Source organism: Syngnathus acus, chromosome 1, assembly GCF_901709675.1.
Source record: "Syngnathus acus chromosome 1, fSynAcu1.2, whole genome shotgun sequence".
NCBI classification, from domain to species: Eukaryota; Metazoa; Chordata; class Actinopteri; order Syngnathiformes; family Syngnathidae; genus Syngnathus; species Syngnathus acus.
Window position 1 is genome coordinate 17,006,903 of NC_051087.1, and position 16,147 is coordinate 17,023,049.

The 16,147-nt window shown below is 46.3% G+C and overlaps 1 protein-coding gene across 1 annotated transcript in view; it reads left to right on the top strand.

Moving 5' to 3' along the window:
- Positions 1–16,147, top strand: part of LOC119124462 (zinc finger protein 638-like) — a 168,940-nt gene that overhangs the window by 54,439 nt on the left and 98,354 nt on the right. Inside the window, exons 5-6 of the mRNA XM_037254471.1 lie at positions 9,803–9,999; positions 12,606–12,815. Coding sequence (XP_037110366.1) covers positions 12,771–12,815 — 45 coding nt within the window. The 5' untranslated portion in view covers positions 9,803–9,999; positions 12,606–12,770. The remainder of the gene's footprint in view (positions 1–9,802; positions 10,000–12,605; positions 12,816–16,147) is intronic.

Below are 16,147 nucleotides of genomic sequence, written 5' to 3' on the forward strand. Positions count from 1 at the left end.
GGCATCGGGTCGTAAAATCCCCAAATGTAAGTAATTGTGGTTAAACAGTATAAAAATCTTGTCGAAACATTTGAGTGTAGTGGAATTGTGTTCATTATGTCTCCATTAATGATAGCCATTGTATTCTTTGTTCAGACAAATTGAGCACGTCTTACCTTTACAAACATTTCTGACAGTTTCGGCAGCAACTTCCGCCTTCTTCAGAGAGTGTCACACGATGGTGTGTGTGACGCGTCTTTTTCAGCTGCTGTTACTACAAGAGCGTGACCCTCCTGTCAGATTTGACAGGTGGGTCACGCCCCCTGCTGTCGTCTCGCCGCTCCAAAACGCTGGTCCAGGTGTGTGAGAGCATGTATGCTCCCTCATCTCGGTTCATGGTGTGTTGTCGATTTGTTTCTTATTTTTATTGCCTCCATAATCCAGCGGTGGTGTCGGTTTTCTTTGGTGCGGATGACTCGGGCTTTGTTCCAGTTCATGATATGGTTCTCCCTTTTGTAGTGATCTGTTATGGCTGATTTGTGGGTCTCTTGCAGTGCCTTTTCCTTTGTCGCTCTTGTGTGTATTTTTTCCTTTTGGTGCTCCTCATCTCGGTTCATGGTTCATTGATACCACCCTTAAAAAACAAGCACGCTATAGAAACCACCTCAGATTCAACCTCCGTTGTTGAGACGAAGGCATCATCCCAAACAGCCTGAACATAAAAAAAACCTTCCCAACAACGAACGCAGAAAAATTAATAAGTAAAGTGCGGATGACTCTGGTAAAGGAAAGAATTAGGTGCACAACAAACAAACTACACAACATCAGCACGGATCTGCGGCAACGGCTGGAGAATTTCAAACACCGGTACCCCCAAAATAACGAGACGGAAGAATGGATAGAAGAGCACTTCAACAAAATGCACAAAGATTAAAGATTAAAGTCCCAATGATCGTCACACACACACCTGGGTGTGGTGAAATTTGTCCTCTGCATTTAACCCATCCCCGTGTGATTTTAATCCATCCCCTGGGGGAGAGGGGAGCAGTGAGCAGCAGCGGTGCCGCGCTCGGGAATCAGTTGGTGATCTAACCCCCCAATTCCAACCCTTAATGCTGAGTGCCAAGCAGGGAGGCAATGGGTCCCATTTTTATAGTCTTTGGTATGACCCGGCCGGGGTTTGAACCCACAACCTTCCAGTCTCAGGGCGGACACTCTACCACTAGGCCACTGAGCTGGTGCTCAAGATGAATTCATAGCCACGAAAACACGACACATAAAGCAGATAAAGAAACTGATGGAAAAGGCACGGAAACAAGCACAACAAAAAACACCCGTCAACGACAATTGGATACACAACGCATCAAAGCACACCCTGACAGAAGCCGAAAGAAATGTATTATCGAAAAGACTCAACTTTGCAGTCACACCCAAAAACATCCCATATGAAGATTTCATTCTAGCAACTAAACTTGCTTGCGAAAAAATATCGGACTTGGGGAAAAAAAGCCGCCTTACGCAACGAGGTGGCGGGTATTTTGAAAACAGTGCGACCACCACCCAGCAACATCACCAGACAGGAAGCAAGAGCCATAAACTCATTAACAAAAAAATTAGAAAATCACTATTTTACCGGCAGACCACCAAGGTACCACAGTCCAAGGTAGAACCACAGTCATCATGGACACAGAAAAATATGAAAAACAAATGCAGGACATGTTGAACGACACCAACACTTACGAAATCCTCAAAAAAGACCCAACAGAAGAAAAGAAAAATAAACTTAAGGCACTATTAAAACCGTTACTAATTGGCAACAAAATAGACAAACATACCGTATTTTTCGGACTATAAGTCGCGTTGTTTTTCATAGTTTGGGTGGGGGGGCGACTTATACTGAGGAGCGACTTATATGTGAATTTTTTCACAAATTTTCAAAATTAAAAAAAAAAAAAGTGGAACCGCGATGTAGCAAGGGATTACTGTAATTTGAATTTCAAGTGACGTCAGCGGCGCGGCGGTTGTTTACATAAAGGACAAAGATTCGATCACGGGATGACGAAGATGACGAAAGGCCCCACGTACTACCGGCATCATTAGCATAAAGGACGATCGATGGATTTAATGAATTGGAGTGACACAGATGGTTTTATAAACGTGTTATTTATGTAATACGTATTTGAATAACTCTGAATGTTACGTCAGGCCCGTTCTCAGCTCTTCGTTTGTGTTTATGTCAAGTTAGCATACCTATCGTTTAGCCTGTTGTTGCTCGTTCATGTCACTTATACTCCAGAGTGACATATATGTTTTTTTTCATGTTATTGTGAATTTTATGGCTAATGCGACCTATATTCCGGAGCAACTTTTAGTCCGAAGAATATGGTACAACCATCTTGTACCCACAGCAAACATAACACCACGCATATACGGCACACCAAAAATCCACAAACCAGGAACACCACTACGCCCAATAGTTGACAGTATTGGTTCAGTCACATACAATTTGTCAAAGACCATCACTGAAATAATAAAACCCATACTCGGACAAACGGAACGACATTGCAAGAACTGAAAAGAACTAGCAAAAGAACTCAAAGACATTAAGGTAGGCAAGGAGGAAATTTTCATATCACATGACGTCATCACTTTTCACCAAAACATCAGTACAAGCAACATTAAAAATCGTACGAGACCGACTGCAGACAGACAGGACTCAAAAAACACACCAATCTCACCACTCAGGACATAATACAGTTACTACAGTTTATAGCCACATCCACATACTTTACGTTCAGGAACCAAATATACAGGCAAAAAGAAGGCTTTGCGATGGGGGACCCCCTGTCGGCCATCGTGTGCAGCTTTTTTATGGAGGACTTGGAGGAAAAAGCTATTACAACAGCACCCGAAGCACTCAGACCCACAATGTGGAAAAGGTACGTAGACGACATCATAGAAAAAATAAAAACTGGCCATACGCAGCAGCTCTCAGATCACCTTAACACAATAGACACCACTGGTTTAAACAATTCGCCCACGAAGAAGAAATAGATACCATTGCATTTTTAGATATCAAAATACAGCACACAGACAGCGGAGACATAAAAATAAAAATTCACAGAAAAGCCAGCCACACCGATCAATATTTATTATGGACATCAGAACACCTCTATTGTTTTTGTTTCTTGTTTGGTGCGGTCCCACAGGCTGGTGTTGCTGATGCGGTTGGGCCAGAAGATCCTGAGGATGCGTCTTAGGCAGTGATTTGTGAAAGTTTGCAGTTTAGTGGTGATGTGTTTGGTGGTCCTCCTTGTTTCTGATCCATATAGCAGCACTGTTTTGACGTTGGAGTTGAAGATTTTGAGTTTAGTATTGAGTGAGATGTTTTTGGTTTTCCAGATCTTATTTAAAATGTTGAATGCTGTTCTTGCTTTCCCTATTCTTGATTTCACATCTTCCTCTGTTCCGCCATCCACTGCAATTACACTTCCTAGGTATGTGAATTTGTCTACCTCTTCCAGTGGGCAGCCCCTGAGGTTAATGGGATTTGTGATTTTGTTGTTTACTCGCATTATTTTGGTTTTTGCTCAGTTTATTTTTAGTCCCAGTCCTGCTGCTGTTTTTTCGAGTAGTTGAGTTTTCTCCTGTATCTGTTGGTGGCTGTGTGAGAGTAAAGCAATGTCATCGGCAAAGTCCAGGTCTTCTAGTTCTGTCAAAGTCCATTGGATGCCTGTCTTTTTATTGTGGGTAGTTTATTTCATGATCCAGTCAATGCATAGGAGGAATAGGTAAGGGGAAAGTAGGCATCCCTGTTTCACTCCAGTGAGCATGGTGAATGTTTTCTGTGTTGGTCCCTGGTGCAGCACTTGGCACTGCATGTCCTGATATGAGCTTTTGATGATGTAGATGTATTTAGGGGGTATTCCGTAATGTGCCATTAAGCTCCATAATAGCTTCCGGTCTACGCTGTCAAACGCCTTTTCGAAGTCTATGAAATTCACGTACGCAGGTGTGTTTCATTCTATCGATTGTTCTATAATGATCCTGATGGAAGCAATTTGGTCACTGCATGATCTTCCACTTCTGAAACCAGCTTGGTTTTCTCTCAGTACCTCGTCAACCCCTTTCCGTAGTCTTTCTAAGATGATGCGGTTTAGCACTTTGCTCGGTGTTGATAGCATCATGATGCCTCTGTAGTGGTTGCAGTCTCTAAGGTCTCCTTTTATGGGATGACAGCAATAAGCCCATCTTTCCAGTCTGCTGGTATGTTTTCTTCCTCCTCCCATATTTTCCTGATGCGTGTGTGGAACATGGTGGTTGCAGTTTCAACATCAGCCTGTAGGGCCTCTGCTGGGATTTCATTTGGCCCTGCAGCTTTGCCACGTCGTAGCATCTTGACAGCCCTCTTTACCTCAGATTTTGTTGGGGGGGCGCAATTGATTTTGAGTTGGTGTGCTGCTGGTGGGATCTCTATTGCTTGGTCGGCCGGTGGTTTATTCAACAGCTCGCTGAAATGCTCTGTCCACCTTTGGTGTTGTTCCTCCTTGGTGGTGAGGAGTCGTCCCTCTTTATCCGGGATTTGTGTGTTGTTCTGTCTGAACTTCCTAGCTAGTTTCCTGGTGGTCATGTGGAGTTCCTTGAGATTGTTTTGTGCTGCTGCTTCCTGTGCTTCTTTAGCCAGTGCCTCAATGTAGTTTTTCTTGTCCCGTTTAGCGCTTTTCCTTACTTCCTTGTTTGCTTCCTCATAGTCCTTTTGGGCTGCAGCCTTTCTCGCTCGTGTCTTGCATTTGTTGAGTGTGTCCTTTTTGGCCCTCCTTTCTTCTATTTTTTTCAAGGTTTCTGTTGACAGCCAAGGTTTGTGGTTTGTTGTCCTTTTCCCTAAAACTTCCAGATATGTCTCCTTCCATACACTTTTCAGGCTGTTCCAGTACTTCACTGGTTGTTCTTGCAGGGCTTGAAACCTGTTCTGAAGGGTGGTTTATACAGCTCAGTTGTTCCAATGTCCTGGAAGAGCTGGATGTTGTACTTTGTTCTGTTCCCAGAAGGGGTATTGCAGCGCTTTAGCTTGAGTTGGAGTTTTGCAGCCAGTAGGTGGTGGTCTGATCCAGCGTCTGCCCCCCTCTTTACTCTCACATCCAGGAGAGACCGTCTGAACTTCCGGTTGATGCATATGTGGTCAATCTGGTTTTCAGTAATGTGGTCGGGAGATATCCAGGTGGCTTTATGAATGGCTTTATGGGGGAATATGGTGCCTCCTATGACCAGGTTGGTGTCAGCACATATATGTCTGCAAATCGTTCCCCAAGTCCATGTCTTCCAATGGCCAGCTCGTATCCATTGTTGTTGTTTCCCACCTTGGCATTCATGTCGCCCATGAGTAAGGTTAGGTCTTTTTCCTTCCTGGACTGGAGTAGATGTTGTAGTTGGTTATAGAAATGATCCTTCATTTCCTCCTCAGCATTGTTGGGAGGTGCGTAGCACTGTATGATTTTAAGGTTGATTCTTTTATGGGTGGTTTGGAAACTTGCAGTGATAATTCTTGAGCTGATGGGCTCCCAACTGATGAGGGGCTGTTGTGCTTTTTTGGAGAGCATGAGTGCCACTCCTTCTGTGTGTGGTGCTGCTTCCTCTGCATGTCCAGAGTAGAGAATGTACTCGCGACTGGCTAGTTTGACTTCACCTGTCTGGGTCCATCTGGTTTCGCACAGGCCAAGAATAGAAACCTTGTATCTTCTCATCTCTTCAGCAATGGCTGTTGTTTTCCCTGCTGCGAACATGATCCTGATGTTCCAGGTTGCGATGTTGGTCGGTTTCCTAGGGGATAGCAAATTCCACCGCACCCTCTCCAGATGGTTTTCAGCATGCGGCTTCATTTCCTCTTCAGCTTGTATGCTTGAGGAGTCTACATCTCCTAGGTTGTGGGGTTTCTTTTTCTTCACCAATGTTTCTGTAACCGTTGTTAAATCCACTACACGGGTGATTGGCCCATGAGCTTTACCATTGCCCTATTTGCCAGCTTGACCTGTTACCACTTCTCACGACGGGGGCGTTAGGGTTGGATTTTGAGAGGCAGAGATACAGCTTATGAGGAGGAAGTGGAGCTGGATTGGACATACCCTGAGAAAAAACATGGCTATAACTAAACAGGCGTTAACATGGAACCCACAAGGCAAAAAAAGAAGAGGGAGACCCCAAAACAACTGGAGAAGGAGCACAGAGCTGGAAGTCAAGAAGACGGGACTGTCGTGGAAACAGCTGGAGAAAATGGCACAGGACAGACTAGGGTGGAAACTCTTCATCAATGGCCTATGTTCCAAAAGGAATGTAAAGGCCCAAGTAAGTAAGTAAGTACATCAGAACACCCCACAGCACACAAAATGTCAGTCATCAGAACACTACACGAATGCGCAACAATAATCACGGACCCAGAAGACAGAACAACAGAAGAGAAGCACATTCAACAAGCACTAAAAACATGTCAATATCCACAATGGGCAATAAACAAAGGAGCAGCACAAGTAAAGAAACAAGAAACGGAACAAAAAAAAAAAAAGAAAACCAGCAATAAGACAGAAAACGGAGGAATGGTAACACTACCGTACATCAGAGGAGTCACAAAAAAAATACAGAGAGCAATGCGAAAATAGCACATCGGTCAAACCACACAGAAAACTGAGACAGTTGTTAGTACACCCCAAGGAACAAAATAAAACAAGACAACAAGTGCAACGCAATATACGAAATACCCTGTCAAATATGCAATAAAATATACATCGGTGAAACGGGAAGGAGCTTCAGCATAAGGAAGAAAGAACACCAAAAGGAATGCGAGAAGGAGACGGACAAAATACACACAAGAGCGACAAAGGAAAAGGCACTGCAAGAGACCCACAAATCAGCTATAACAGATCACTGCAAAAGGATATCATGAATTGGAACAAAGCCCGAGTCATCCGCACCGAAGAAAACCGACACAACCACTGGATTATGGAGGCAATAGAAATAAGAAAAAATCGACAACACACCATTAACCGAGATGAGGGAGCATACATGCTCTCACACACCTGGACCAGCGTTTTGGAGCGGCGAGAGGAAAGCAGGGGGTGTGAACCACCTGTCAAATCTGACAGGAGGGTCGCGCCCTCGTAGTAACAACAGCTGAAAAAGATGTGTCACACACACCATCGTGTGACACTCTGAAGAAGGCGGAAGTTGCTGCCGAAACTGTCAGAAAAGTTTGTTAAGGTAAGACCTGCTCAAATTGTCTGAACAAAGGAAGGAATACAATGGCTAACATTTGAGTGTAGTTACCCTCAACATCATGTATTGCCACCTGTTTTGCTGCGATCTTGCTATGTTCGCCTCTCATCCATGCACAGCAGTAGTGGTATCATTTGGCTGTCACACCACGACCCCCTTGTCTCTCAGCCATTTGCTAAACGCCAACAACACCACATCGTCTGCAAAAAGCAGAGATGCAATGCTGAGGTCACCAAACCGAACACCCTCAACGCCTCGGCTGCGCATAGAAATTCTGTCCATAAAAGTTATGAACAAAATCGGTGACAAAGGGCAGCATTGGCGGAGTCCAAGCCACACTGGGAGTGAGTCAGACTTACTGCTGGAAATGCGGGCCAAACTCTGGCATCGATGATACAGGAACCAAACTTATCAGTCGGTTTCGCACACCGTACTCCCGAAGCACCCCCCACAGAACTCCCCAAAGGACACGGCTGAACGCTTTCTCAAGTCCACAAAACACGTGGACTGGTTGAGCGAACGCCCATGCACCCTTGATAATCCTGCCGAGGGTATAGAGCTGGTCCACTGTTCCACGGCCAGGACGAAAACCACTCCTCCTGAATCCGAGCCTCCACTCAAGCAGCCCTGAATAGACCTTATCAGGGAGGCTGAGGACTGTGATTCCTCTGAAGTTGGAACACACCCTCCGGTGCCCTTTCTTAAAAAGGGGGACCGCCACTGCAGTCTGCCAATCCAGAGGCACTGTCCCCGATGTCAACGCAAAGTTGTAGAGGCATGTCAGCCAGGACACGGAGCGACTTAGTCACTGTACTTTGCATGTTGAAATGGTTGTATGTTGGCTCAAATATTTCCATGCGAATACACCGTAATTCATTTAGTTCGTGTGTGGAAGTTTCACTGTAAGACAAAGCGCAGAAAGAGGTATATGTATGGCTAACATTACAAAGACAATGAGCTCCAAACATCCATCCATCCATCCATTTTCTGAACCGCTTAGTCCCCACGGGGGTCGCGGGAGTGCTGGAGCCTATCCCAGCCGTCAACGGGCAGTAGGCGGGGGACACCCTGAACCGGTTGCCAGCCGATCGCAGGGCACACAGACAAACAACCATTTGCACTCGCACTCACACCTAGGGACAATTTGGAGTCTTCAATCGGCCTACCAAGCATGTTTTTGGGATGTGGGAGGAAACCGGACTGGCCGGAGAAAACCCACGCGGGCCCGGGGAGAACATGCAAACTCCACACAGGGAGGGCCGGAGGTGGAATCAAACCCGCACCCTCCTAACTGTGAGGCGGACGTGCTACCCAGTGCGCCACCGAGCCGCCTAGCTCCAAACATTTGAAACAAAAAATGTTAACAATGTGGGGACTCAGTAGTAAAGTGTTTGCCTCTCAACTCTAAGGTTGTGGGATCAATCCTTAACCCCGGTGACCATGTCGAAGTGTCATTGAACAAGACACTGAACCTCGCAGTGTGGACCTGGAAACCCCTTGCATGGCAGCAGCCTCCCATTGGTGTCGGAATTTGTGTGTGAATGGGTGAATTTGAGGCATTTTAAAGCGCTTTGGGCACCATGCGGTGTAGAAAAAAGCGCCATATAAGTGCACACCATTTACCATTTAAATTGAAGGAAATGGGTCGTGACCGAAAGAACGAGATCCCGGATACAAGCGGCCGAAATGAGTTTCCTCCGCAGGATGTCCGGGCTCTCCCTTAGAGATAAGGTGAGAAGCTCGGTCATCTGGGAGAGACTCTGAGTAGAGCCGCTGCAACTCCTCGTTGAGAGGAGCCAGATGAGGTGGCTCGGGCATCTCATCAGGATGCCTCCTGGACGCCTCCCTGGGGAGGTGTTCCGGGCATGTCCCACCGGTAGGAGATCCCGTGGACGACCCAGGACGCGCTGGAGAGACTATGTCTCTCTGCTGGCCTGGGAACGCCTTGGGAGCCGGATGAAGTGGCCGGGGAAAGGGAAGTCTGGGCATCCCTCCTAAAGCTGCTGCCCCCGCGACCCGACCCTGGATAAGCGGAAGAAAATGGATGGATGGATGGATGGATGGATGGATGGATGGATGGATAGAAATGTAATGTCTTTCATATCTGAATGCATACATCTTTGCAGACTCACATTTTCACCAGGAGGTACGAAAATGTGTTGGCATGCGTAACAGCCAAAGACCTACAAAAACGTTTCTTAGTGTTTAACATAACGGAAAGTCTGCCATTTTGAATTCACTTAAAGCAGCTTTAGTAGTCAAGGCAAGGCTGACTTTAAATTCATCCACGTGATCTTACCTTGGTAAAATGTCACAAATTTAAGGAAAGTCCAGGCCTGATTTTTTTTATTGTAGTGGTATATAATAAATTACCTATAAAATTACCTTTAACCAAACAGTCCAATCACAAGAGATGTCCCATGTGTGGCAGACTGGTCATACTTTCTTTTGTTTTAATTGTCTATATTGAAATGAATAAGTAACTGAAACCTTTCTCCCCCCCCACCCCCACCCGACACACCATACACACACGCACACACGCACGTCCACACACTTTTAGGCGATTCATCACATCACAGTGGTGTAGAACACGCTTGTGATGAGCTGGATAAGCACTCTGCTGACACCAGCTCCAATGCATCCTTCTCCAAGGCTGAGCAAAGCTCGAAATATGGACTTCATTCTTCCACTACAACTGTTAAAAAGTCAACGAAGCCTGGGACCAGAATCAATACGAGTGCCAAAGCTGTCAAACCAGTGGGTGTGATTTTCCTTTTTACATAATACAGTGGAGCCTCGGTTTTCGACCACAATCCGTTCCAGAAGGCTGTTCGAGAAGTGAATCGTTAGAATTCCGAATCATGTTGTCCCATTACAAATAATGGTAAAAAATGTAATCCGTTCCAAGCCAAAAAAAGCCTTTTTTAGGCATTTTTTCATTTGCGCATTTTTGTCCGATCGCGCAACTGCAGCGCACCGCCGAACGCGCAACCGTAGCGCGTCGCCGACCGCACAACTGCACCGCGCTGGTCGCATTATTGTGACAGCCGTCACTGAAATTTAGGAAATATTCTTAAAGTCCTGATGTACTTTCCAAAAGTTAAGTGGACCTCAGTGCGCAGGGAGCTTAATTTTGTCCGATCGCGCAACTGCAGCGCACCGCCGAACGCGCAACCGTAGCGCGCCGCCGACCACGCAACTGCACCGCGCTGGTCGCATTATTGTGACAGAGCGGTCGCTAAAATCTAGAAAATATTTTTAAAGTCCTGATGTACTTTCCAAAATTTAATTGGACCTCAGTGCGCAGGGAGCTTAATTTGGTCCGATCGCGCAACCGCAGTGCGCCGGGCCCTCACTGTCGCATTGCTTTAGGAGCGTCTTTGTGTTTTAGGATGGCTTTACTGCTCCCACTTGTTTCCTTTGGAGGCATGATTAGAGTTGATGCAATCCTCAGAGTAACGAGAATGTAATAACAAACGGAGTCAGTTGGCATGGGGGTCCTCTCGGCTCATCTCGCGAGGTTCGACAACCGAATTTCGTCCGACATCCGAAGCAAAAAAATCTCAAATTTTTTGTTCGAATACTGATTTGTTCGAGAACCGGGACGTTCGAAAACCGAGGCCCCACTGTACAGAAATTTAAAAAATAAAAATACAATGGAACCTTGAACAAACCTCGAGCCAACGGATCCCGGATTCATCGGACAGAATTGTCTAGTCCACAAGTGTCAAACTCAAGGCCCGGGGGCCAGATACGGCCCGCCACATCATTTTATGTGGCCCGCGAAGACAAATTGTGCATCAAATTCTTGTCATTACTAGAATTGCAAATTGTCTTCACTTAAACATTTTTTACTCGTCTGATTTGAAAACGAGTTATTTGTCAGTTTGTTTTGTAGCTTTTACTGTATATAATATGAGGTGCTCATACATTTATTTGGGTTGACAGTCATAATGGCCCTCTGAAAGAAGCTATGACTACAATGCGGCCCGCGAAATAAACGAGTTTGACACCCCTGGTCTAGTCCTTTCAAAATGCCTCACTGTACAGTAAATTTTCTCTTTATTAGTTCTAGAAATTGGCCGCAATTCTCCGCAGCCACCACTTTACGATTTCTATTCCTCTCTCATCACAGAAAAACATTATTGTAGATTAGAGTAGGCTGATAATGATGTCAAAGCCATGTTGGCGGAGGCAAATTTCTCATAAAAAAAAGGTTTGTATGAACCTTTAAATGTCGTTAGCTTAGCATCTGCAGGCACAGTATTGATCAATTCATATCTGTTTCTGTTCCTGCTTGAGGAGCCGTGTACACGTCTCTCCTTCATGCATCCTTTTTTGATAAAGTACAGTTATTTTTATTTATATATTCATTGTTTTGTAAAGCCCTTATCAATGACATGTAAAAGTGACATGAACGCGACTTGATCATGCTTGCGATAGGATGCGACCAGTCCTACCCCAAGCACCATCAAGGTAAATTTGGATATAATTGAAAGCTTTCAACAGTTTTACTTTTTTTATTGTATGTAGTACTGTACCCGGCATCTTTAGTCTGCAATAAATACCAAATAATTTAGTATTGTACTGGGTGTGTTTAGACCTCAGAAAAAAAGATGCAACAATCGGCCCTTCACCATTTCTGTTTGTTAAATCAAGGTTCCACTGTATTTTTACCTTTGTATAACGAAGATAAAGACTAATTGTGTACGTATGTGTTAGGGATGCACCAATTGATCGGTGGCCGATCATTATCAGACAATTTGTGAGTAAGTGCATAGTCTGTGAACTCAATCAAAGCCTTTAAAGGTCTTGATCAAAGCCTTTAACTCAATAAATGCCAGCCATTTGGAGCACAGCCAAGCCCCTCAGTACCATCCATTTCTACAGATTTTGACCGATCTTTGAAGGCCCACAGAATATTGTGTTCTATAGCTATATAAACATAGAACCCATGAAAAGATAGACTATGTTATTTAATCAGAAAAAAAGTATATTTCTCCCATTTGTCATTACTTAGAAATCTGCTACAGAACATCGGCAAGTTTAACTGAAAATCCTGCTTCTGAGAAAAAAAGTAACACTAACATTGACACCAATACTTTTTGGTTTTATGACAACTCAAATATACAGACACGTCCGAGACGGGTTTCTGCATTCTGTGCGACAGCGGCAATAGACTGCCCTGTCACTGAATTGCAGCATTTTTATTTTTTGCCGTGGGTACTTGTATTTGGGCATGATTGTGTCATTTTTGCAATCTAAAATTGATGGTATGATACTGGTATCAGTACTTGGTGCAAGACTGCATCCATCCCCATGTGTCACATAAACTAACCTCAATCATTTGTTGCTTTTCCTAGCTGTCCATTCCACCACCTGCCAAGAAGAAAAAGACGGTGGCTCCAGCATCCCAGGACAACATAGCAGGCCCTCAAGTGTATTTGGCTGGGATTCCACAGGAAGCATCAGAGCAAGAAGTTACTAAATTTGTCACGTCTTTTGGCAAGATCAACAATGTGGTCTTGATGCCAAGCTCTGAGGAAGATAGTGAAATGGGTGATGGGCAAAAGGTACTTGTGGATTTAATTTTTTACTCAAACAACTGCTGTAATCAAGTTTTGAGGATAGATTTGTTTTGATTTTTTTGTTTTTTTTTATAAACAATATTTGTCCTTTTCTGGTGGGGAACATTTTTTAGACAGTTGCACATTGCAGTGAAGCGTGAGGAGCTAATAGCACCACTTCAACTGCCAATTACACTTAGGTTTTTGATTTATGAATCCAATGGTTCAGAATTGCAGCATCAGTCAAAAATGAAAATAAATCCTCTTAAGAGTGTTTTTTTTAAAACCCATTTACTCCCCAATTTTTATTTTTTTTACATTCCACACATTCAATCCTCGGTATTTACGTTTTTTCAAAATTGTTTAGAGAGATAAAAGTAAAAAAAGGTCTGAAATTAGCTGGTACTGTTAAAGACAAAATCCAAGATGGCGGCGCCCCTGTTGGCCGCGGCCGCTACGGGTCTCAGCATTCGACGAGGATATTCACAAAATATGTCGCCTAGGACACTACAAACAACTCAAAGTTTAGTTTATCCATCCAGTAGATTAGCGTATGATCGCCAGCGCCTGCTGGAGGTACGGTCATCGAGTGTTTTCGGACACGTAGCCACAACTACCCTAGTCTGTTTGCGTAGCCTCGGAGTGCTCAGGGCGCTAGCCCCAGGAGCTCACGACGCAGCGGGCTCGCCGGGCAGCACACGCCGGAGGAGGAGTAAGCGTAGGCGGTGTGACCGGCGGCGAAAGCGCGGCTGTCGAGGTGGGCTAACGGCTAAGCTGAGAGCTAACCCCTACAAACCGCCGCTTCCATCCATCTTCCTCTCCAACGTCCGCTCGCTGGATAATAAAATGGACCATCTAAAACTGGAACTCTCTTCAAAGAGGGAAGTTAGAAACTGCTGCGCTCTCATCCTGACGGAGACATGGCTGAACTCATCAATGCCGGACAACGCCGTTAGCCTGGAGGGGCTCGCTACATTCCGCGCCGACAGAAACAGCGAGCTAAGCGGTAAATCCCGAGGAGGTGGGCTGTGTGTCTACATCAACAACAACTGGTGCAAAAATGCTAGATCTGTCGCCAGCTTCTGCTCTTCGGACATCGAGCTTTTGACTGTGAACTGCAGACCCTTCTACCTGCCCAGGGAGTTTACTGTTGTTAGCATCACGGCTGTGTACGTGCCTCCTAGCGCTAACACTAAAGAGGCCATGAGGGTTCTCTACCGGACAATTAGTGAGCTGCAATCCACGCACACAGAGGGGGTTTTCATCATTGCTGGGGACTTCAACCAGGCTAGCATGAAGACTATTCTCCCTCATTTTTACCAACACGTGGATTTTCCAACTCGGGGAGAGAACACTCTGGACTTGGTTTACACCAATATAAAGGATGCATTCAGAGCAGCCCCCCGCCCCCACCTCGGCTCTTCAGACCACCTATCTGTTATGCTAACCCCTGCATACAGGCCCCTGCTGATCAGAGCAAAACCCACAGTGAAGCAGGTGAGGGTGTGGTCTGAGGGGGCCATGGAGGCACTCCAGGACTGCTTTGAGTGCTCTGACTGGGACATGTTCAAATCAGCAGCAACATATGACAATCAGATCAACATTGATGAGTACGCCATGACTGTGTCAGCCTACATCAACAAATGCTCCGAGGACGTCAGCACCACTAAGAACATCATCACCCGAGCCAACCAACGACCCTGGATGACTGAGGATGTACGTCATACGCTGCGAGCACGGAACTCAGCCTTCAAGTCTGGCGACAAGGAGGCACTGAGGACAGCGAGAGCCAACTTGAACCGTGCCATCAGGCTAGCGAAGCGAAGCCACAGTCGGAAAATTCAGGATTTTTTCCACGACGCCAATAACACCAGGAGTATGTGGCAAGGCATACGGGCGATCACGGACTACAACTCACCCTCCCCCCCGGTGGGTGAGGTTGATGCTGACTTCCTAAATGGTCTAAATAACTTCTTTGGGCGTTTTGAGGCACTAAACAGCACTCCGGCAGTTAAAACTGTTCCCCACCAGGAAGAGGAGGTCCTCTGCCTTGACTCAGCCGACGTGTGGAAGACTCTGAGAAGAGTCAACCCACGTAAGGCCCCAGGCCCCGACAACATACCTGGGCGGGTGTTCAAGGAATGTGCAGGCCAGCTGGCTGGTGTCATCACAGACATTTTTAACATCTCGCTGGACCAAGCCAAAGTGCCAGTGTGCTTCAAGGCTGCCTCCATCATTCCGGTGCCGAAGAAACCTCAAATCACCTCATGGAATGACTACAGACCTGTGGCACTGACTCCCATCATGATGAAGTGCTTCGAAAGGCTGCTCAAAGATCACATCGTCTCCAGACTCCCCCCAACATTCGATCCGTTCCAGTTTGCCTACCGGCAGAACCGCTCCACTGAGGATGCCATCTCCTCCGTTCTTCACCTGAGCCTGGCTCACCTGGAGGAGAGGAACACCCACGTGCGGTTGCTGTTCCTGGACTTCAGCTCAGCGTTTAATACCATCATTCCACAACATCTGGTGGAAAAACTGGAACACCTGGGCTTCAGCACCCCCCTTCGGAACTGGCTGCTAGACTTCCTCACCAACAGACCTCAGTCAGTCCGGGTCGGACAGAACACCTCCGATGTCATCACCCTCAGCACAGGCTCCCCTCAGGGCTGCGTCCTGAGCCCCCTGCTGTTCACCCTGATGACACACGACTGCGCCCCCAGGTTCACCACCAATCACATCGTGAAGTTTGCAGACGACACAACGGTGGTGGGCCTCATCAGGGACAACAACGACCTGGACTACAGAGAGGAGGTGGAGCAGTTGGTGGGCTGGTGCAGAGAAAATAGCCTGATCCTGAATGTGGAGAAGACGAAGGAGATCATCGTCGACTTCAGGAAGAACCAGCCTCACCACGCTCCACTGATCATCAACAGCTCAGCTGTGGAGGTGGTCAGCAGCACTAAATTCCTGGGAGTCCACATCACAGACGACCTCACCTGGACTGTGAACACCACAACACTGGTCAAGAGGGCACAGAAGCGCTTGTACTTCCTGCGGAGGATGAGGAGAGCCCACCTGCCCCCACCCATCATGAGGACGTTCTACCGAAGCACCATAGAGAGCATTCTGACAAGCTGTCTCTCGGTGTGGTGTGGAGGTTGCAGCGCCTCCGATTGGAAGAACCTGAGGAGAGTGGTGAGGACAGCAGAGAGGATCATCGGGGCTCCTCTTCCCTCCATTCAGGACTTGTCATCCCAGCGCTGCGTGTCCCGAGCCCGAAATATTATCAGTGACCCATCACACCCCCACCATGGACTGTTCTCCCTGCTGCCCTC